General features: G+C 37.4%; 1 protein-coding gene across 2 annotated transcripts in view; it reads left to right on the forward strand.

Moving 5' to 3' along the window:
- SNTG1 (syntrophin gamma 1) overlaps window positions 1–23,813 on the forward strand; it is a 460,317-nt gene that overhangs the window by 418,659 nt on the left and 17,845 nt on the right. For both annotated transcript variants that reach the window (XM_060035135.2, XM_060035134.2), the window contains 3 exons: window positions 7,784–7,936; window positions 12,446–12,538; window positions 22,888–22,998. In XM_060035135.2, the coding sequence (XP_059891118.1) occupies window positions 7,784–7,936; window positions 12,446–12,538; window positions 22,888–22,998 (357 nt within the window). The remainder of the gene's footprint in view (window positions 1–7,783; window positions 7,937–12,445; window positions 12,539–22,887; window positions 22,999–23,813) is intronic.

Here is a 23,813-nt window from a genome sequence, read left to right on the forward strand (position 1 = left end):
AGGAACAACTAGTACATTTCTCAGACCCCCCACACTGGACAGCCTGTTCTCCTAAAAGCCATCGGGTCTTTGGATTTCAAAGCATGGATTTGAGGATTTTTTTTTTAGTATGATGTAATTATCCTCAGAACTAGAATATTAGGATTGAAATCTGAAAGATGAATCTCGTAACTATTAACTAAAACCATTCATCTCCATAGGCGATACGGAAAGTCAACCCTGAATACTATTGTAAGAAATTAATGTTATTGTTTTATGTGTCTCTGGTTGGTTTGTTTTCTGGTGCTAGTTGTGCTAATTTATCGTAGTGACGCTTCTATTTGTTTCAATAATAATGTCTTTGGGAAAATGCTGATATCAATCAATAATGAAAACTGATTAAAGGATATTAAATAAGAAGTCAAAAATGCAAAGCAGATACAAGGGTAAAAGTTTCTTTTAATAATTGTATTTTGTTTATATGCCATATACTTTTTAAACGCATTACCATATAAGAAAGCACTTTTCCCTTTGAAGGTACACAGCATTTTTCCACATGGCCTGGTTGGCTTTACTGAAACTCTTCTTTTTTCTACGAAGGGTTTTCCTTTCTCTTTCCTGTCAAAAGCTAAATCTAGCACATATTAAGCTAGTGAAGGAGCATAAGCCAGGCTGTGTGGATAGACTGAAACACGGGGATCCTTATCAAGGCTGTGACAGAGGGTGGGTTAGAGTACAGGGCCTCAGCTGGGTCAGTATATCCCACAGCCCCCGCCTAGAGCCCTGGACAAACAGCCTTGGCTTTGCTCAGAGATTAGTGTAGTTGTGTGTGAATCAGGTAAATTCCATGCCAGATGGGACACTGCTTGGGAGAAAGTTATTCTCTTAAACTATCACTCTCCTAGGGTCCTGGCGGAATGCATTCCAAACTCACTTTTCTAAGCCACTCCCCCCCATAGATTTCTGAAACTAAGAATTCTAATCTTAGAACATGTGTTCTAATGCCAACAGTAAAAAAAAATTGTGAATGGCAGGTATATATTTTTTAACATCTTTATTGGAGTATAATTGCTTTATAATGGTGTGTTAGTTTCTGCTTTATAACAAAGTGAATCAGCTATACGTATACCTATATCCCTATATCCCCTCCCTCTTGCGTCTCCCTCCCACCCCTCTATGTGGCCACAAAGCACCAAGCAGATCTCCCTGTGCTATGTGGCTGCTTCCCACTAGTGTTCGACTTTACATTTGGTAGTGTATATAAGTCCATGCCACTCTCTCACTTCGCCCCAGCTTACCCTTCCCCCTCCCTATGTCCTCAAGTCCGTTCTCTACATCTGCATATTTATTCCTGTCCTGCCCCTAGGTTCGTCAGAACTTTTTTTTTTTTTTAGATTCCATATATATGTGTTAGCATACAGTATTTCTTTTTCTCTTTCTGACTTACTTCACTCTGTATGACAGACTCTCACTCCATCTACCTCACTACAAATAACTCAATTTTTTCTTTTTATGGCTGAGTAATATTCCATTGTATATATGTGCCACATCTTCTTTATCCATTCATCTGTCGATGGACACTTAGGTTGCTTCCAGGTCCTGGCTTTTGTAAAGAGAACTGCAATGAACATTGTGGTACATGACTCTTTTTGAATTATAGTTTTCTCAGGGTATATGCCCAGTAATGGGATTGCTGGGTCGTATGCTAGTTCTATTTTTAGTTTTTTTAAGGAACCTCCATACTGTTCTGCATAGTGGCTATATCAATTTACAGTCCCACCAACAGTGCAAGAGGGTTCCTTTTTCCCCACACCCTCTCCAGCATTTATTGTTTGTAGATTTTTTGATGATGGCCATTCTGACCGGTGTGAGATGATACCTCACTGTAGTCTTGATTTGCATTTCTCTAATGATTAGTGATGCTGAACATCCTTTCATGTGTTTGTTGGCAAACTGTATATCTTCTTTGGAGAAATGTCTATTTAGGTCTTCTGCCCGTTTTTGGATTGGGTTGTTTGTTATTTTGATATTGAGCTGCATGAGCTGCTTGTAAATTTTGGAGATTAATCCTTTGTTAGTTGCTTCACTTGCAAATGTCTCTCCCATTCTGAGGGTTGTCTTTTGGTCTTGTTTATGGTTTCCTTTGCTGTGCAAAAGCTTTTAAGTTTCATTAGGTCCCATTTGTTTATTTTTGTTTTTATTTCCATTTCTCTAGGAGGTGGGAGGTGGTTCAAAAAGGATCTTGCTGTGATTTATGTCATAGAGTGTTCTGCCTATGTTTTCCTCTAAGAGTCTGATAGTGTCTGGCCTTACATTTAGGTCTTTCATCCATTTTGAGTTTATTTTTGTGTATGGTGTTAGGGGGTGTTCTAATTTCATTCTTTTACATGTAGCTGTCCAGTTTTCTCAGCACCACATATTGAAGATGCTGTCTTTTCTCCAGTGTATATTCTTGCCTCCTTTATCAAAGATAAGGTGACCATATGTGCATGGGTTTATCTCTGGGCTTTCTATCCTATTCCATTGATCTATATTTCTGTTTTTGTGCCAGTACCATACTGTCTTGATTACTGTAGCTTTGTAGTATAGTCTAAAGTCAGGGAGCCTGATTCCTCCAGCTCCATTTTTCTTTCTCAAGATTGCATTGGCTATTCAGGGTCTTTTGTGCTTCCATACAAATTGTGAAATGTTTTGTTCTAGTTCTGTGAAAAATGCCATTGATAGTTTGATAGGGATTGCATTGAATCTGTAGATTGCTTTGGGTAGTATAGTCATTTTCACAATGTTGATTCTTCCAATCCAAGAATATAGTATATCTCTCCATCTGTTGGTATCATCTTTAATTTCTTTCATCAGTGTCTTATAGTTTTCTGCATACAGGTCTTTTGTCTCCTTAGGTAGGTTTATTCCTAGGTATTTTATTCTTTTTGTTGCAGTAGTAGATGGGAGTGTTTCCTTAATTTCTCTTTCAGATTTTTCATCATTAGTGTATAGGAATGCAAGAGATTTCTGTGTGTTAATTTTGTATCTTGGTACTTTACCAAATTCATTGATTAGTTCTAGTAGTTTTCTGGTAGCACATTTAGGATCCTTTATGTATAGTATCATGTCATCTTCAAACAGTGACAGTTTTACTTCTTGTTTTCTGATTTGGATTCCTTCTATTTCTTTTTCTTCTCTGATTGCTATGGCTAAAACTTCCAAAACTATGTTGAATAATAGTGGTGAGAGGGGGCAGTCTTGTCTTGTCCCTGATCTTAGTGGAAATGGTTTCAGTTTTTCACCATTGAGAACAATGTTGCCTGTGGGTTTGTTATATATGGCCTTTATTATGTTGAGGTAACTTCCCTCTATGCCTACCTTTCTGGAGGGTTTTTATCATAAATGCGTGTTGAATTTTGTAAAAAGCTTTTTCTGCATCTATTGAGTTGATCATGTTTTTTATTCCTCAATTTGTTAATATGGTGTATCACATTGATTGATTTGCATATATTGAAGAATCCTTGCATTCCTGGAATAAACCCCACTTGATCATGATATATGATCCTTTTAATGTGCTGTTGGATTCTGTTTGCTAGTATTTTGTTGAGGATTTTTGCATCTATGTTCATCAGTGATATTGGCCTGTAGGTTTCTTTCTTTGTGACATCTCTGTCTGGTTTTGGTATCAGGGGGATGTTAGCCTTGTAGAATGAGTTTTGGAGTGTTCCTCCCTCTGCTATTTTTTGGAAGAGTTTGAGAAAGATGGGTGCTAGCTCTTTGCTAAATGTTTGATAGAATTTGCCTATGAAGCCATCTGGTCCTGGGCTTTTGTTTGTTGGAAGATTTCTAATCACAGTCTCAATTTCAGTGCTTGTGATTGGTCTGTATATATTTTCTATTTCTTCCTGGTTCAGTCTTAGAAGGTTGTGCTTTTCTAAGAATGTGTCCATTTCTTCCAGCTTGTCCATTTTATTGGCATATAGTTGCTTGTAGTAATATCTCATGATCCTTTTATTTCTGCAGTGTCAGTTGTTACTTCTCCTTTCTCATTTCTAATTCTGTTGATTTGAGTCTTATCCCTTTTTTCCTTGATGAGTCTAGCTAATAGTTTATCGATTTTGTTTATCTTATCAAAGAACCACCTTTTAGTTGTATTGATCTTTGCTATCATTTCCTTCATTTCTTTTTCATTTATTTCTGATCTGTTCTTTATATTTCTTTCCTTCTGCTAACTTTGGGGTTTTTTGTTCTTCTTTCTCTAATTGCTTTAGGTGTAAGGTTAGGTTGTTTATTTGAGATGTTTGTCATTTCTTGAGGTGGGATTGTATTGCTATAAACTTGCTTCTTAGAACTGCTTTTGCTGTATCCCGTAGGTTTTGGGTCTTCGTGTTTTCATTGTCATTTGTCTCTAGGTAGTTTTTGATTTCCTCTTTGATTTCTTTAGTGATCTCTTGGTTATTTAGTAGGGTATTGTTTAGCCTCCGTGTGTTTGTATTTTTTACAGATTGTTTCCTGTAATTGATATCTAGTCTCATAGGGTTGTGGTCAGAAAAAATATTTGATATGATTTCGATTTTCTTAAATTTACCAAGGTTTGATTTGTGACCCAAGATATGATCTATCCTGGAAAATGTTCCATGAGCACTTGAGAAGAAAGTGTATTCTGCTGGTTTTGGATGGAATGTCCTATAAATATTCATTAAATCCATCTTGTTTAATGTGTCATTTAAAGCTCGTGTTTCCTTATTTATTTTCATTTTGGATGATCTGTCCATTGGTGAAAGTGTGGTGTTAAAGTCCCCTACAATTATTGTGTTACTGTCAATTTTCCCTTTTATGGCTGTTAGCATTTGCTTTAGGTATTGAGGTACTCCTATGTTGGGTGCATAAATATTTATAATTGTTATATGCTCTTCTTGGATTGATCCCTTGATTGTTATGTAGAGTTCTTCATCGTCTCTTGTAACAGTCTTTATTTTAAAGTCAGTTTTGTCTGTTATGATAATTGCTACCCCAGCTTTCTTTTGATTTCCATTTGCATGGAATATCTTTCTCCACCCTCACTTTCAGTCTGTATGTGTCCCTAGGTCTTAAGTGGTCTCTTGTAGACAGCATATATACAGGTCTTGCTTTTGTATCCATTCAGCCAATCTATGTCTTTTGGTTGGAGCATTTAATCCACTTACATTTAAGGTAATTATCGATATGTATGTTCCTATTACCATTTTCTTAATTGTTTGGGGTTTTTTATTGTAGGTCTTTTTCTTCTCAGGTGTTTCCTGCCTAGTAAAGTTCCTTTAGCATTTGTTGTAAAGCTGGTTTGGTGGTGCTGAATTCTCTTAGCTTTTGCTTGTCTGTAAAGGTTTTCATTTCTCTGTGGAATCTGAATGAGATCCTTGCTGGGTAGAGTAATCTTGGTTGTAGTTTTTTTCCCTTTGATCACTTTAAATATGTCCTGCCACTCCCTTCTGGCTTGCAGAGTTTCTGCTGAAAGATCAGCTGTTAACCTTATGTGGATTCCCTTATATGTTATTTGTTGCTTTTCCCTTAGGTATATATATTTTTTAACACATTTTACCTTTAATTCTAGGATCTCTGAATTTTTAGAATATGTTTTTGTTTAAGTCACTTGATCTTTGTAAGTCTTAATTTTCTCAGAAATAGAAATCATAATTGCTAATGTCTGTAAGAGCATTTTGTAGTATATGTGATGTGCTGGGACAGGATTCACACACCCGTCTGGGCACACACACACACACACACACACACACAATGCCTAAAGAAGGGCACAAAAGTCAAACTTGCCTGCATAATAAACATTCAGACAAGCATGTTTCTTTTTCAATGTGAATACTGTTTGTTAATTTTATTAGAAAAGGAGCCTTTCTGACTCTCCTGCTACAGCCTGCATTCCACCATAAGTGGTATCACAGGTTTGTGTGTGTTTGTGTGTGTGTGTGTGTGTGTGTGTGTGTGTACTGGAACGTAATTTGGACCTGGAGTCTGATCCAATCCAGTTTTGTAGTAATAGTCAATATTAGTTATGGTGATATTGTGATTAATAATGATACTGTGTGAAAAAAAATAATGATACTGTGTGATATTAGTGATTAATGGAGCACTTAATATACATGTCACTTTTCTAAGCAATATGTAAATATATCAACTAATTTCATCTTTATAAGAAATTCAGGCAGGTATATCATCCTCTTTTAAGAAATACCTGCACTGATTCTAGGAGAAGCAGAAATAAGAGGTAGAACTGACATCTGAACTTGGGCTGAGTGACTCCCAAATGATCTGATCTGAGTCGCTAGGGCCAAGCAGCTTCCAAAATGGGGACCAACACATCCAAGACCTACTTCCCTCTTCAGGGAAAGGAAGATTATAGCCTATTTTCATGGATTATTGTAAAGATTAATTTAGAGACTGTATCTGAGGAATACGCTTCATGTTTTCTCTGAAATTTGCCATTATGTCCATTTATATCAGGGATTCCAGTTTCCCAGGGAAAAGGAGCAAATTTAAACTTTTATTCCTTCTTTTCCCAGATGAGGCAACTAAAATCCTCCAAAATGAATTGACTTACATTATACAGCGTGTTCACTTGGATTGATTGTAATTGATTTTTTAATATCTAAAATGCCTTGAGTTTTCTTTTAAATTAATTTAAAAATAATAGTTGTAAGTATTTATTTCGGTTACTTTTTTCAGAAGTTGAAATTTTTACTCTTCAGATCATGAGATTTACCTGTGAACATATGAGTAATAATTTAAAGGCCAGATGAGTTTGAAAATAGTTACTCTGGCAGGTATTCAGTGACATTTTACTAGAAAAGTAATTTTAATACCTTGATATCTGCCATAGCTATAAAAATGGAAATACTAACATTCATGTATATTACCTTCACCTACTTTTCCTGTATTTCTATATAGCGCAAAAAAGTCAAAGTTACGTAATTATTGAGTTAATATAATTTAAAATGCAAGCTATTTTTCCACATTGGTCATATTGGCTGAATAAGACATGAATATCCTTTTCATTCTGTGACGTATGGAATCAGGTTTATAGTATTCTGAGTCATTGCCCCAACTTTCTCTTTTACAATTTTTCCTCAATTCCTAGCTGCATTCTTTTTACCTTTTAACATCTCTGAAGTTGCTACACGTACAGATGTGTGAACACATTAGTTGAAAACTTCTATTAAGACCAAGAAATGGCCACGTCAGAGTCTTCTTGACTTAATGAAATACAGTTACATAAGTAAGGTAAATGTGTATTTTTTTAAAAGCAATAAAATTTCTGAGACATGTTAGACACAGTTTTTTCATATCTCATGTAGAAGAATATTCCTATGATAGTTTAAGGGTTATAGAAATCAACTCAATATAAGAGACCATGCTTATGAAGCTCTTTAAATTTGCAAATACATTAATAAGTATTGCTTAATTTCATCATCTTCACAGCTCTGTAAGGAAAAAGAGAAATTGTGTGTTATCCATCTGTACAGTAAGGAATTGACTCTCAAGCATTCAATGCTTTGGTAGTTACCTTGCTAGTAAGAGATGAAGCCAGAAATCCTAATTTCTATCTTATGGACATGCCTCAGTGTCAATTCAAAGAAGAAGTGTTTCCGTTATAGACTTTGAGGCCTGGAAATTGTCTGCTGTGACCACTTGAATGAAGAATTAGTGCTGTCATAGAGTGTAATCTTTGTCACTGCAGCATCCCCGCCACCCACTGGTCAGCACTGATCCAGGTGTGGCCCTGTCAGAGTAGAACTGATGTGTGCCAGCCTGTGTAACTCCAGATTTTCATCAGGACAGCGACCTGCTGGACCGGCGGAAACACTGCTTCACCGTGCAGTCCGAATCTGGGGAGGACCTCTACTTCTCCGTGGAATTAGACTCTGACCTCGCCCAGTGGGAAAGAGCCTTCCAAACAGCAACCTTTCTGGAAGTGGAACGGATACAGGTGAGAGTCTGTGGAATCTCAGGACCTGTGACCCCCAAAGATGCATGACCACTCCCCTAGAATTCTCATATAAATTCAAAGGAGCATAAAAATGCAGTTCTGTGAGTCCTGACCTTCTCAAATGTTCAATAAGTAGCCATTGTTATTAAATGAAGTGCAACAGGGCTCTGAAAAACGTTTTAATTTTCCTACAATTTGATCTTTCTAGGCTATTTCCTACCACTCATCAAAAACATATTTCTAACTTTAATTAGAATCTGCTCTACCTTAAATCTAAAGTAGAAAATGCTCTTATTTTAATTAATCGTTTACAAAGCCATTTCCTGGTCTCCAGTCACAGCCACCTAATTTCCAGCCTGAACGACTTCATTCACTCACAAGGCTCTTTCTTGCTAGAAAGCCTTCTCTTCATCTCTACCCTTCAAAACGACAGGGAATTTGAAGCTTTTCTCAGAGGTCCCATCATCCAGGACAATTTTGCTAACCCCCAGTCAGCCCTGCCCTTTGCCCCCATTGCCCCTTCCACGTGAGTCCTGTTCAAACTCGCCCCTGCCGAACAGTCTCTTAATCCGTTTCCTTAGGTGTCCCCATGCTGTGCTTGTGTTGGAGTGATGAGTGCTGGTCATCCCCGCACTGAGTTGTGGGTTTCCAGGGATTCTTTTATTCCTCTACCGACTGAAGTATAGTGCATTTTGTACATCATGAGTAATCGGCAGAAGTTTGTTAAACTTTATCTCTTAACTGTGAAGTTATATCTAGACCAAATGTCATAAACCTGTAGCCTGTACAACTCACAGGACCGTGGACAGGAACAGGCTCTGCAGCTGACCCCTAACTGACCCTTAACAGAGACCAAGGGCAAAACTGAACAGTTGTGATGCACTTGAGTCGTAGAGCCGGGACCTAAATAGACACACGGACACAATTTTGAAAACAAGCGTATGAGGATGACAGTACAGCATTATTATCCTGGGATTCCTGCCTGCAACGGGGGACTTGGATGCATAGTTGTTCAGTTATGTTGAACTGATATGTGACATGTATTAATTTCTTTCTTCTGACTACAAATTTCTATATTCAACCCATCAGGTCACACCAGTATGACATAACAATCAGGGGAAGGGAACAGGAGAAGGCTTGTTTTCACTTTTTTCATTGCTTAATTGACATTTTCTCATATTCTGCTGATCTGCATTACCTAAAAATGTTAAAGTAACTGAGAAATGTTGTTTCAATAATTTAGCTGTATAGAACCTCAATTCAGTAAATAGATATTTTAATATCAAAGTAGAAAAATACCTTAACTATTATTTTATTCCAAGTATCAACACTTAAGACCATTTTAAAGCATTGTATAAAGTTGTACAGGAGTTGATGTTTTTGTTATTTATTTTGATAGTTTTGGGTTTTCCTAATTATCATTTCCCTAGAATATCACACTTCACTTGGAAACAAATACATGGTGATTTCTACCTGCTGGTTTCAATTTAAAATTTCATTTTAAGTCTCCTGATGTTTAGAAGTGAGATAGAGATAAAATTATATTGTTTCGCTGTATTTTACTATTTTTTAAAATCTGGACCTCACATCCTCTAAACTGATGTCCTGAGCAATGCATTTCTTTGTACTAGCGCCTTACATATTCACAATACAAATTTGAGATGCATATGGTAAGTGAAGAGAAAAATATCTAATGTCTTTTTAGCTTTTGGTTGTTTTATAGATTTTATAATTTCCCCTTGTTTACTCTACCAGAAATCAGTAATCAACGACTGAACACTGTGGTTCTGTTATTTTCAGAATTCAAAGATGTGAATATATTTACATGAAGAAGTTTGTGGTTTACTTCTATGTTCCTAATATTTCCACTTCCACTAAAGTTGGTAAAAAAATAAAGAGAGGACATACTCCTATTGTGAAACAGGCATAAAAGTAGGAAATTAATAAACTAATACAATAAAAATTAATAAATTAATTATTTTTATTTTGAAATTAGTTTTCATTAACAGGACTGCACCCTAACATTTTCTAGCTTCTAATCTATTCCTTTATCTATTTAAATATTTTCTGATCTCTAATGTACTTAATATTGATATAAATGTATATTTATTTAAAGGATAATTCACTGAAAGCAGGTATTTCTAAACATCCTACATTGTCATTTCAATTAACACCTTAAAATCTAGCCATACTTCCCAGGGTGACAGTAGAAACTGTGATGAACATTGAAACAGAAACATGACAATTTGCATGAATTACATCTTACATTCACCAGTATTCAAAGTACCAGAGTTAAGCCTAATTAATTTACTGTATTTTTAGTACCTTTATTTGTCCAATTTCTGAACAATTTTCCCAGAGTAAGTGAATAATACTGGCAAGGGACATATAATTGTTTTTTACACTAATTCAATATGAATTAATACAACCCTTTTAAAATAAGACTTTCTGTGAAGAAGTGTGTCCCGTTCAAAACTTGATTTCTTTTAATGTTATTATTTCAGACTCTTTCATTGTGCTTTATCCAGCTATAGACAGTTAGCTATCATCCAAAAGGGCATGTAAAAAATCATTTTATGTGTGATGTATCTTCAGATATTGTGTAATAATATATAAAATTGTGCAAAATAATATATAATAATTATATATAATATATAATTGTGCAAAAATCTTTCAAAGTGTTTCTAGCTTGAAATTCCCTAAAAAGGATAATTTTTTTGCTTTTTTCTAACTATAATTCAATTTTATTATAAAATAAATATAGAAATTAAACAATAAACATTTCAATGTTAAAACATACAAATATACTCATTACATATGTTTATTAAGACTATAAATCATAGAATAAAACTTCAGTGGATCTCAAGTTATATCATATCTGTTTCGATTTAATGATTATCGAAACAATGTAATTTAATTCATAATTCTGTTCTTAATGAGATAAATTGTAGTGTTCCATACTGAAGGTGTTTCCACCTGACATGTATTTTTTAAATAATGTCACTTGAAAATAGCAAGCAATTATGTCTTAATTGGAGAAAATGAGATGGCCTTGGATATTCCTTAAGTTGATAGTAGTTTTAATAAAGTGGTAATGGGTGGGTACAGCATGGAAGGTAAGGTGTTCATGTATTAAATAAAATTACACCCACAAATAAACTTACAAGGCCCATTAAGTTTGCTTTCTAATCTGCTTTTTTGAAAAACTTAACTCCAAATGAATAATCTGGCCTGGTTATAACTTTCCAATGCAGATTGGGCTTAAACACATGAATATAGCTTTTTGGTGGAGTCAACGTGATGCATTTAGCCATCGTTAGTCAGAATGAGATTCACTTAATGTACATTTATACACAGTATTATAAACACAAATATGACGTAAGGATTGGTATCGAACATTTGCTTGAGATAGGTTTCTCTCTTTCTCCCTCTCCCTCCCTCTCTCTCCCCTTTGTGAATTACAAATGTTTTTCTTGGGACTTCCCTGGCGGTCCAGTGGTTAAGACTTCACTGTCCAATGCAGGGGGTGTGGGTTCGATCTCTTGTTGGGGAGCTAAGATCCCACATGCCTCTTGGCCGAAACAACAGAACATAAAACAGAAGCAATATTGTAACAAATTCAATAAAGACTTTAAAAATGGTCCACATCAAAAAAGTCTTTAAAAAAAAGGTGTTTTTCCTGATTTGAATATCCCACTCCAGTTTGCAATTAAGTGCAAATAAAACTGGCCTATGGACATAAAAATGCATTGTTTCATATAAGCCCCAAGTGTGTACTTCTCATCTGTTATTCTTGTATTCCAGCATCTATATTTTACTAGTTTTCCCAAACTATTTATATAAGTAAACGTGTAATTTAATCTGATCTCAGTGTGAGCGATCATTAATTATTGATTTCGAAGAATCAGTAGGCTTACACAAATAATAGGAAGGGTAAATGTCTTTAGGGCATAACTTGCACCACACTAATGAACATGTAGAGACTCTTAAGGTCAAGACGTTTCTTCTGTTTCTTGCTCTGATTATTAAATCTGTTTGTGTGCCTGAGAGCTCTCTTTTTAAGAATATCAATGAAATTGATATGCCAAGAATTTAAGTCATACCTTAATCTTTAATAATTCACTTTTAGCTTAATAAAAATGCAGTGATATTTAGCTACAGAATATGACAACTTAACATAATCTTGCCTACACCTAAAAATGTGTATACAGTTTTATTGCCAGGATAGGGAAGGGCATCAGTGTGACACAAGGTAAGGACAAGGTCACCAGGGCAGGATTGGAAACTCAGCCCTGCATCCCCCGGGCAGGTCAACAACCACTCAGCCTGTGTTTTGTTGACGTTAGGATGTTGACAACCCCAGGTTCCTTATACAGTTATTGCTGAAATAAAGTTAGCTGGTGTATGAGGAACTTATCACAGCGGTTGTGACACAGTCTGATATATGTGGACTATTAACCCTGACATTGGGTCAGTCACATGAAAGTAACAGTGTTTTGTTCCGCCCAGTGCAAGACCTATGCGTGTGTGCTGGAAAGTCACCTGATGGGGCTCACGATCGACTTCAGCATGGGCTTCATCTGCTTTGACGCTGCGACCAAGGTACTGTGCGTGATCAGCACGAGGGTGCGCGGCCTGGGTCCTAATCAAGGACGACTGGAATTGCTTCCAGCTCCTGTCAGCACTCTGACTGGTTATCGGGTGTTGGATTTAAGGTCCTCATTTTTATTAATAGGAGATAAATTATGCCTTAATATGTTTATAGAAAAACAAGAGATTGAATTTTCATAAAACAAATGTGTTGCCAGAAAACATTATAACTATAAAAAGTGTACATATATGGACGATCTAGACGTATGTCTATATATTACATATATTCTCTCTTACTAAAAGTATGGCCTCATAATGAAGGGAAATTTTCTTCTCTCAAAACAACTTTTTAAAAGTGTTCCTTTATTATTTTTCTGTGTCAACATCTCCAATATCAAAATGAGGAAACGTATTTTTTAGTTGTGTAGGTAATATGTTAGAATTATAGGATGGGGGAATTTCAGGGTTTGGAGGCCCCAAGCCAGGGAGGGTCACCTTGTGAACACTTGACTGTACTGTCTGATGGGGCACCTTAGTCTTCATAATCCATTCACGTCTTTAAGTGGACATTAATTTTTACAGTGTTTCAAGGTAAAATTTGAAAGGAAATTAATATGGCGTATATTCACACTTTTCATTTTTGAGAGTCTCTTCTGTGGCTTGGATAAGTTGAAGGACACTGATTTTGAGGATCTTCGATCTACTGTTTTTGCCAAGGACATATGACCTTCATGTACACACACAGTTCACAATATGTTTAATTTGACTTTTTCTAAAATGCATTTATATAGTTACAACATAATCATAATATAAATTCCATGGGTTAAACTTCCTTTTTGATTTATGTTTTTTATTCAATAATATTTCAACTCTTTCCTATCAAAGGTAGTTGTTAAAAATCCAGAAGGAAAATTCGAGAATTTAAGAATGAACATTTTCTCGATGCATCTCCTACAAGAGTAGCACTCAGCACACATGTCTTTCCCTCCAGTCCTCCTGGGTCTCTGCTTCGTAGAGGTCCCTGTTCTCACGGCGCCTGGTGGAGGGGATGGACACAAAAGGGCTCATGTGAGGTTTGCTGGTTCTTAGCAAAGGGAGTTGTTCGGGGTGGAAGCGTGTAACGAGGGGAAGAGCGCCGGGCGGTACTCAGAGGAAGCTGCCTTCTCCTCGGAATCCGCAGTCACGGTCCGCTGACCAGGCAGGAGGTGACACCGCTGGCAGGACCCGCGGGGCCACGTTCAGAGTGAAGCAGGCAGCACCGGATAGCAGGGGCCTTGGCCTTCGTGGCCGATGCGGCCCCCGCGCTGCTGGGTGGCACAGTGACAGCGCCTCCCTGCCTTAGAGCAGTAAGTGCTTACTCGTCCCATGGCTGGTTCCCTCAACCATCCCCCACCTGGCTCTGCTCCCCTTACCCCTGATTCCTGTGGAGCCAGGAGGTCAGCCCAGAACGTCCTTTTCTTGCCGGTGACACAGGCAGGACAGAGCAAGCCTTACCTGCAGTCCTTCTTCATGTGCCCCTGCTGCTAGGACACCTACAGGCTCCCACTGGTCACAGCAGGTCACATGGCTGAGGCCACACCAAGTCAGAGGGCAGAGCGCCCGGCCCACGGTGGCAGAGCACAGATCTGGGGTGATGAACCCAGGGCTGACACGCCACAGTGCCGAGGGCCACCAAAGCCGCCAGGACCTGATGGCAGAAGCATGATGCCGTTTGTGATGGCCTTGGCGCCTTGGGGAGGATGCTTCGGAGGGGAGAAGAGTGGAGGGGGGGCGGGGAGGTTATTGGGCGTGTGGCTTAGACCTGGGAGCTTGCAGAGCTGTAGGGACCTGAGTAACAAGGAGGACGAGGTGCCCTTAGCAGGGCTTGGAGAGAAGGGCGGAGCCTCTGACCCGGGCAGCTCTGGGGAATTATTCTCCTGAAAGTAGCCACAGAGGCGTCATTGGGTAGCTACTCTGTTTAAGGACCGGGCTCACTTTTCTAATACTGTGTGTCTCGCAGTAGTTCAGTGACTTTTCTAAGTTTCTTGGAAAACCCATTCCAGTGGCGTGTGCTCTAGCGCAGGACCCAGATATTATAAACAGACAACGTATGTCGCGGCCTTCAATGCCCGGGTGCATTTCTGGCAGCTGGTCTCCGCACCGTGCAGCCTCAGGACGGCCACTCCCCCGGGACACTTCTTGGTCTGGAACACAAACAAATTTCTGGCAGGCAGGTGTCAGCAGGTAACCGAGATAGAAGATTATTCCACGTTCACTGGGTGAACAGAATTTAGGCTCCACTGGGACCCCCGACATGGGACCCGTCCTCTGCAGACCACTCAGGCCCTGGACGTACAGGGGCCCTCACCCACCTTGAGTGACTCAGACTCTCCTCTTCAACCGCTTTTTAACCAAATCAGGATGATTTGACACAGAAAGACCATGCATCCCAAGGTAATTTGTTATATGTTGCTAATTTAATGAACATAATAGTTTTCAAGTGATGCCTTTTACATGTGAGTCAATTTCTAGAAAAATAGATTTCTTTGAATTGGGGAGTTTTTTCTTATACTTAGGGGGAAAAGGAAAATGATTGACTCACAGTAATAAAGTTCATAATTAAATGTTAGATATCAAATAGTCAAAGTGAAGAATTGGCACTGCTTCAAAAATAAAATGTGCAGAAACTTATGGTTAATTTAGCAGTTATTTCATAAACTGCTTCATCTCTGTAGTGGAGCAGCCTTCAGACAACCTGGAGGAGAATAGAGCAGTGATGGCTTATTATGCTGTACAGGTATATTGACTTAGATGTAGCTATCCCGGTAAACTCATTTCCTTTTCTCTCTGGAGCTGTTACTCTCCACTGAGCTGGCAAAGATGTGTGCATATGTTAAAAAGAAATCGCTAGAAAAGAGCTGATTTCTATAGAGAATCGATAATATGAGTTATCAGTGTGGCTGAATTTTATCACGTTGCCAGAAAGAAGCAACAACAATAAACAAAACAAACACAAAACCCTAAGGATCCCAGAAATTTATACGAGAAAAACCAAATTTTCTGCCCGTCTTTGTTACACAGACAGCGTGTAAAGTTTCTCAAAATGAAATTAGTATGTTACGAATAACAAAGAGCACACCACATCCGGCAGCGTGTGGAAACATGTTAGTACCTCTTTTTCCACGTGTATTTCGGTTATTCTATATCTTTACATAGATATGATTACAAGAAGTACTCTGTACCATCAACCCACCAGGTTGATGGGTTTAAGCTATTACAAAATAACACACAAGGTCTGCATTTTAGAAACACTTTTCTTCTGTTTTCTTTTTCTTTCCTGTTTGAGAGATTCCAAATAAATTGTCAAAGTGAACATCTGTATACCCCTCTGTGAATGTTCCATATATTCGATGAAAATATTTATACATATAGACATATCGTATAGGGATAGTGTAGAGTCCATTTGGGGGGAATAAATTTAAATGAAATACGTTTGATCAGGATGAAATATGTTTGATCAGGAAGTTTCATCCAGTCTTTAGGCCCCTGGCCTGAGGATGGTAAGTTTTGGTTCTGTTAACTGGAGCTCAGACGCACGCCTGGATCCCTCAGACTGCGTCCTGAACACGTCTCAGTACAGGGTCCGCCCCGGAGCTGGTCGTCTTCCTGATTCTGACTTCTTTGCGTTCCTCTCTCCGTTATCAGAAGGAATCTGAATTGTGTTCTATACCCGGGCCTCTTCCTCAACAGCTGCCCTTGAGTAAATCTGGAAGGTTCACTCTAACCGAAGTAAGGCAACCCCTTGTCATCTGGTTACGGCAGCATCGGCCAAACCTGCCTTCTCGGTGTAAATATTTATTGCACACACTCCTACGTATCGTCTATGTGCAGACACGAGGAACACAGAAAAGGGTACACTCCCTTGTCTCAAGATGTCCACAGTCTAGTGAAAGAGACACATCTGGAACTGGGGGCTTTCAGGAAGTCTGGGAGAAGCCAAAGCATTACAAAGACATAGATACCTGCCCTTCTGTCCCTGTTCCCAGCCACTGCCCGATTAATGATGCTTCTAAAATGTAAACTCGGCCATGTCATCAGTCTCCCTTGTTACATTACTTTAGTGGCTTCCTACTGCCTTTGTGACATCTGTCAACACAGGATAGAAGCCCCTCAGGGTTCTGGTCTCTGTCTGGATTTGGCATCATCTCCTGTGTCTCCCAGCTTTTGAGGATCCAGCCGTACCCCTTGCTTTTCCACATGACACTTCCACAGCTTGCATTCACCTTGAGAGCAGATCTGCCTCCAGAAAACCTTCCCTCGCAGACTCAGGGGAGGCCTCGACACCCCCTGGCGCAGCGCTGATCATCGCGCGTCACAGCTGAGATTGCTGGAGATGTTGCCCTAATGCAGACTCAAGCGCCGTCAAGGACACAGAATCAGTTTAAGGACTAGTGAGGCATGTGCTGATGAGTATGATGTTGCCAAGGAAACACGTGAGAGCCGTGAGCTTTCATCTAATTCTGTTTTCTTTTCATATTGCTATTTTTCTCCCTTTATTCATCATTTCCATTCACATTTATAAGATTTACAAAATTACTGTACAGTTGATGTACTAGTTTTAGTAAAAATGTAATTTATAAAGTTCAAAAACATAATCAATTAGGATACATTTGACATGAATGAAGAACAAATGAGAAGGATAAAGATGTGTAAAGAAAAATATTCTTAAAGAAAAGGTTTGTCATGGTTTTCTACTAAATATGACTCCTAACCCACCCACAGAAAAAAAGCAAGGAAGAGGACGCGCTTACGGGACACTGGCATTCTAACATGTGCTGTTAATTCATTTCAGTGGGGAGGGGAGGGTGGAAGGCAGCAGAGGGGGTGTGTACCTGGGCTGCTTGCAAAGTCGAAGGGGGAGGCAAAGCAGAAAGAGGGCTTTGAGGGGAGATTTGATTTTCTGGTTAACCAAGAGACCCGTCAAGACACTCTGCAGCAGAAAAAGAAAGAGCATGTTTGTGGTTATTGCTGGGCAGACATTAGTTAACTGTCAAATACCAGGTGATTGGTGTTACAGGGAGATAAAAAAAGATTCTGCCTCCAAAGCAATTGTGTTGTAATTTTTGGCGTGTTCTGTGTAATAAGTTGTAATCCATATAGCTCGTGCTTTCTGGTATGTTTGCCCCTGTGTTGCAAAATAGCCTTAGATTCCTCAGCAGATAGATGGCACAGGGCTTCAATCACCTTCAGATGTAGACGGTATTTCATTTTTTGGAAGAGGAATTTTTCTGTGGGGCGAGAGAAATTAGGCTCTGCCCACAGAGAACCGATAAAGAGATGGATAAATGTATTAGAGGTTTGTTGGGTTTATTATTATTCTACTCTAGAGTTTTTCGTGTTTTATTTTATTTTATTTTATTTTATTTTATTTTATTTTATTTTATTTTTGGCTGTGTTGGGTCTTCGTGGCTGCACGCGGGCTTTCTCTAGTTGCGGCGAGCGGGGGCTACTCTTCGTTGCGGTGCACGGGCTTCTCATTGCGGTGGCTTCTCTTGTTGCAGAGCACGGGCTCTAGGCACACGGGCTCAGTTGTTGTGGCTCGCGGGCTCTAGAGCGCAGGCTCAGTAGTTGTAGCGCACGGGCTTAGTTGCTCCGCGGCACGTGGAATCTTCCCAGACCAGGGCTCGAACCCGTGTCCCCTGCATTGGCAGGCAGATTCTTAACCACTGCGCCACCAGGGAAGCCCTAGAGATTGGTTTGCCGAAGTTCAATTATAATCATGCTCAATGGGTCTTTGATGTTTGGTTAGGCAAATAATTGTAGAAAACCAAAGAAGCAGGTTGGGCTAAAAGAAAAATAGGAACCATGGAGCATGGCCGACTTGGGTTTGATTCCCGCTTAATAGTTGTGAAATACTATGAATGTACGTGATGTTTCCTTAATTGCATCCTCTGGAAAATGGCAGTACCCTAGCTATTGCAGGGATTAGTGGGAGGATGTGAAAGGGTCTAGACCAGCGTTACACTCACTGTAAGAAAGATGACATTCCACTGAAGGACAGCAGTGGACACATGGAACGCTTTACAGGCCCTGAGTGAAGTCCACGTGGTCGCCCATAAATGACTCAAGGTCAGGAATGAGGGATGGATTCCATGCCATGTGCCTCATGATTTTCACATGAATATTCTGCTTGATAATATTTGAGCATTTCGTCTTCAATCGTAAGTGGATTAATCACTGTTTGTAAGCATAGTTTATAAAGATTTCTCGCTGGTTTAAGAATGATGACCTTAAATTATAAAACCCGATTGGCATTGAACCCAAAGGTTTCAGCATTATCTGCCTGCATTATTTTCTTTTATTTTTTCCAAAATTGTTAGAGCCTGCAGTAATTTAAAGAAAGCATATGTATTGTGAAGAGTAGTTCAGAGGCAAATGATCCTTTTGCAGAATTTTCTTTTGTAGTCTTTAATTGTGAGAGCGCTTTGGGTGATAACCCTTTACTGTATATTTTCCTATTACCCACCATGTTTCTTAGCCATCTTCAGTGACTTTTTTACAACTTTTGAAAATGCTGGGACTTATTGTGTTCTCCACACGTACGGCATCTTTGCTTGCATGTTTTCGTCACTTAAAAATATTTAAAGACATCTTCAAAATGCCAGGTACATTTTAAATTTATCATTTCATATAGTCATTCAGGCAGGATGTTGAGTTGAACACTGTTTCTGACTGTTACAAATAAACAAAAAAAAGTTTTAATAAATACCATTAGTAAGGTATTTTGGCTCCATTATTACTAAAATCCATTAAATAGTTTATTTTATAGGGAAAATTTTTTTTATAATTTCTTGAAATCTATACCATGGGAAAAGCTAGCTGAACAAAGTTAAATGAGTTTCTTTTTCTGAGGAAATGAGAATGTGGCCTGTGACCATTTATTCTGAAGACTTTGGGTAGAATTCTAGATTTCAGAAATCCTCAGAAATGTTTTCGTACATTTGCTATCAGTTTTTTTATTTGTTTGTTTTCTTTCTTTCCCTCCTTTTGGACTTGCTCTCCATCAAGTTCAACAAATTAAGATTACCACTGGTTGCAGGAATTTTCCAATCCAAAACCAAGGCCCCTTGGTTAAAGTTATGTAGAGAGGGCAGAGACCCTGGGCTTGCAAAGTTCAGGAGATATTATGGACTATTTGCATAGTCATATCAAATATCCCTTCTGTTGGAAAGTTCACAGCACTTTATAAGTTCTCACGTTAGTATATGTTTTCTGACGTATTCACCCAAATCAATGCAAGTACACTTTAGCTGCATACGTTTCTTAATTTAGGAAAATACTGATATTACCATAACACTGTGCTCTACCAACAGTACAAATTCACATTATTGTTGCAATAACAAATAACATATCCAATGCTGAAGTTTTTAACTGAATTTATGGTAGCATTCAGAGTAATAGATATTTCAATTTTGACATAATGAAATTTCTGAAGTTTTACTTTGATTCCAAAAATTGAATGGAAAAGAAGTTAAAGTTAACTGATTTTCTAATTGAAAGATTGATAGACAAATGACATCATTTAATCGTGAAGTTCTTCTGCTAATAGAGACAAATCAATATCAATAGCTTCATTTTGATACATGAACAAGAAAACTTGAAGCCCTAAATTTGATTTAGAAAGGGAGTCATCTGATCTACATAAAAATTTATGCTTAAAGGATATTTTAAATGTACTTATCCAAATATATTACAACAACGTTATGGCAACAGAAACAGAATGGTCTAAGAACAGTGGTGTCCACTCATCTTTTTCAGCGTTGACATTCTTAACATAGTTGCCATAATGTTTATCAGAATCTTAAAAACAAAATACAGGTATAAAGACTAGGATTTCCAAAGGTTCTTGAATTAAGCCAATTTTTATACCTGTGTAACTTTTACTGATTATATTTTCAGATTCAGATTCCTCCAAATTGGTCTTGATGATTTCATGGCATGTTAAGTCACACAGTTTACCTAGAAGGTTCTAAGTCTTACTAGTTTACTGAGTTACCTCTTAACTGACTAATCTTTCAGCCCATCATTAGATTCATTAACTACTTTATTCATTTTTGGCGCGATCTACTCACAGCCGAGGATCCATGCCCCATATTCTGAAAAGTCTGCAGGCTTCCCTCCCGTATCTGCCTCATCCCCATTCTTAATTTTGTTACTCTTTGTTTAAAATAATGAGCTTTAACAGCTGTTAAAGTCTGGCCTTTGGAAAGGTCAGCTAGTTGAAATTGCAAATTCCTGGTTTACTTTTATGACTACATATGAAATATTATTTCAAGTTATAATTTGAGAATTTGCAACCTTTACTTTTACAGTTAAGCCAAGCTAGACATAAAGTTTCTAGTTCAAAACCACATGGTAGGTTAATGTCAGGACCTGAACCGTGTATGATAATGTTTCTGGCAGACGTTCCCCTGCAGCCTTCTACAAGCTCCCTTGTTTTAACACACTTACCTGCTTTCCTGTTCTTATGTCCCCCTTAAAGTCATATTATTGCATTTTCCATGTAAATACATGACTCTTATGAGCATTATTTTAATGCAAATTGTTCAGAGTTTTCATTTTTTTATATTTATTAATAATAAGGTGTTTAACACTTTCCTTTATTTTTCATATATTGTATTTCCTTACAGTTAATTTTTTGAAAGGGAATGTCTGGATCACATAACATCCACATTTTTAAGGCTTTAATATATATTATAATTATTGCCCTAAAGAATTTCACACAGTTGCCAGGAATTTTATACAAATATTTCAAGGTAAACTTGCTAGCTTTAGTTATTTTAATTTTCAGTGATCTTTGCTAATTTAACGTTTGGAAAAAGCGAAGTCATTGTAATATTATCACACTCTTCTTTTTTTCTAGTGAGATTGAACATGCTCTCGTATTTATTAGAAATAGTAATGGTTTTTCCATTTTCTTCAATGACTTTTCTCTGTAGTACTGTCTTTTTATTTATTAGGTTGTTAGGATTTTCCTGATACTTTACCGTATTTCCTGCTATATTGCCACTGTTTGCTGTTGTTTTTCTTTCACCCTAACCCTAATTGTACATATGAGTGTATAATTTCTTATTAAATCTAGAACTAAATCTAGAACTCCCTCTTATATATAATTTCTTATTAAATCTAGAACTAAATCTAGAACTCCCTCTTATATATAATTTCTTATTAAATCTAGAACTAAATCTACAACTCCCTCTTTACAAAAGTTACTAAATACTCACCTACTACCGTGTAGTTCTGGATTGTTTAAATTATTTCACTTTTTAAAACATAAAGGATTTTATTTAGAGGAAGTTGTGAGATAAAGGATATAACTCTTCTATTTTTCCTCCAGAAAGTTAATTGCCCCAGATAATTTTATTGTTAAAAGATGCTTTATAGTAATAGACTTAAGGCAAACATTTAAGAGGATTTGTAATGACTGGATATTGCTTCTGTATAGATTGTGTAGCCTCATAGTAAGAACAAAAGCAAAGACATCTACTTTATACAGAGACTAATATCTTCAGAAAACTGACGGTGTCTTTTTATCTTCTTAATATATAAGAGTGTAAATGTTTGGTGAATAAATAAATGAGCAGTATTCTGTATAACTTCATTATGCCTCATTATTATATGTTACTGAGAATTTCCTCGTCCTTATTTTTAAGGACTTTATGATGTTGCTATTTTATTATACTTTTAAAAGTGAAAACTTTTAAAATTAGCATGTAGATTTCATACTGTCCAAACCTGCTGCTGCCACATTGGAAGATGGCTTTTAGCCACATGATCTTCTAGACCGAGGCCCCGCGGATGGATGGGGCTGGTCCCATGAGATGTTTGTCTCCTGAGGGCACCATGGAAGTTTCCGTTGTGATCGGTTACTCAGGCTGACCTTTCATCTTGACAAAGACACGGGTTATTAGTTTGAGCTTCAAGAGAAAGTTCTACAGAATTATCAGTTGAAAATCACCTTATCACTTCTGTGGATGAAAAAAAAGAATTGGAAAATAGGTGTTTTTGCTGATTCACTGGCATGGACTTAGGCTTTAAGTGAGTTTGTTTCTATTTCATGATAATGTAAAACCAGATACGCAAATTGACTTATTCATATATATGTTTAAAATGACAACTTCATGGGAACCAAAGTTATTTCAGGAAATTAAAGGATATATTGAATACTCAGCCTTTGATAAGTATATTTTCATTTACTTTTTAATACTGGGATATAGGACTAAATCAATATGATTACCTTTAACCGGTTAAAGAACAATTTCTTGGTTTGAATATAGCTATGAGTTGCATTGACTCGCCTATGTTTTTTTTTTCCCCTTTAGGCAGTACTTTGGAGGTACAAGTTTTCTCAGCTTAAAGGTTCTTCGGATGACGGCAAGAGCAAAATCAAATTTTTGTTTCAGAATCCAGATACTAAACAGATTGAAGCAAAGGTAAACTGAAACTCATCACAAAGACCACCTCTAGCTACATTCATGCCATTAAGAAAGAAAGGGGAGAAGCTTTAGGAAACCCAAAAGTGCGAAAACACACGTTCTCTGTTTTTACCTTGGAATATACTGCATGGCCAAAAGAATAAATTCACTTAGATTTTAATGGCAAGTTTTCACTGAAACGCATACCTTAAAATAAATTACACACAACAAGTTGCATTTCTTAGTTTTAATTCCCTACGAACTGTATTTGTGTCACACTAAAATAATATTCCGGGAACTAAAACAGTCACCTTCTTGATGGTTTCACATTCTAAATAATAATTTAAAATATTCTGACTCTAGTTTATCATTTTTGATTCCCTCTTCAGATAGGAACACAAATCCCCAAAGAAAAATATTTTTTAATCAATTTATGTTTTCCCCATGTTATTCTATGTTAAATAAAATGAATAAATGAATGATTTTTTTGCTTTGCTCCATGCAAATTTTCAGTATTCTGAAATTTAGTAACTATGTTGTTTTAACTCATCAGAAAGATTCACTACTTTTGTGCTTATGAATGTATATTTGTAAATATTCAAAATCTGAGTGATTTCCTTTACCCTTCTGTGAAATTCACAGCAACAGTCTTTGGGTTAGAATGAGTTATAAATATATTATTTCAGTGGGGAAGAAAGAATAAATAATGAATACCAAAGTGAAAAATCAATTCTATGGAAATGAAAACTGAGACATAAATTTCAACTCTGGATGAAAATCACCGTAATTCTGCTACGTTCCTGTATCTATTAAATCCAGGGGGAGTCTTGGCC

The sequence above is a fragment of the Delphinus delphis genome, chromosome 17 (assembly GCF_949987515.2).
Source record: "Delphinus delphis chromosome 17, mDelDel1.2, whole genome shotgun sequence".
Lineage (NCBI taxonomy): Eukaryota > Metazoa > Chordata > Mammalia > Artiodactyla > Delphinidae > Delphinus > Delphinus delphis.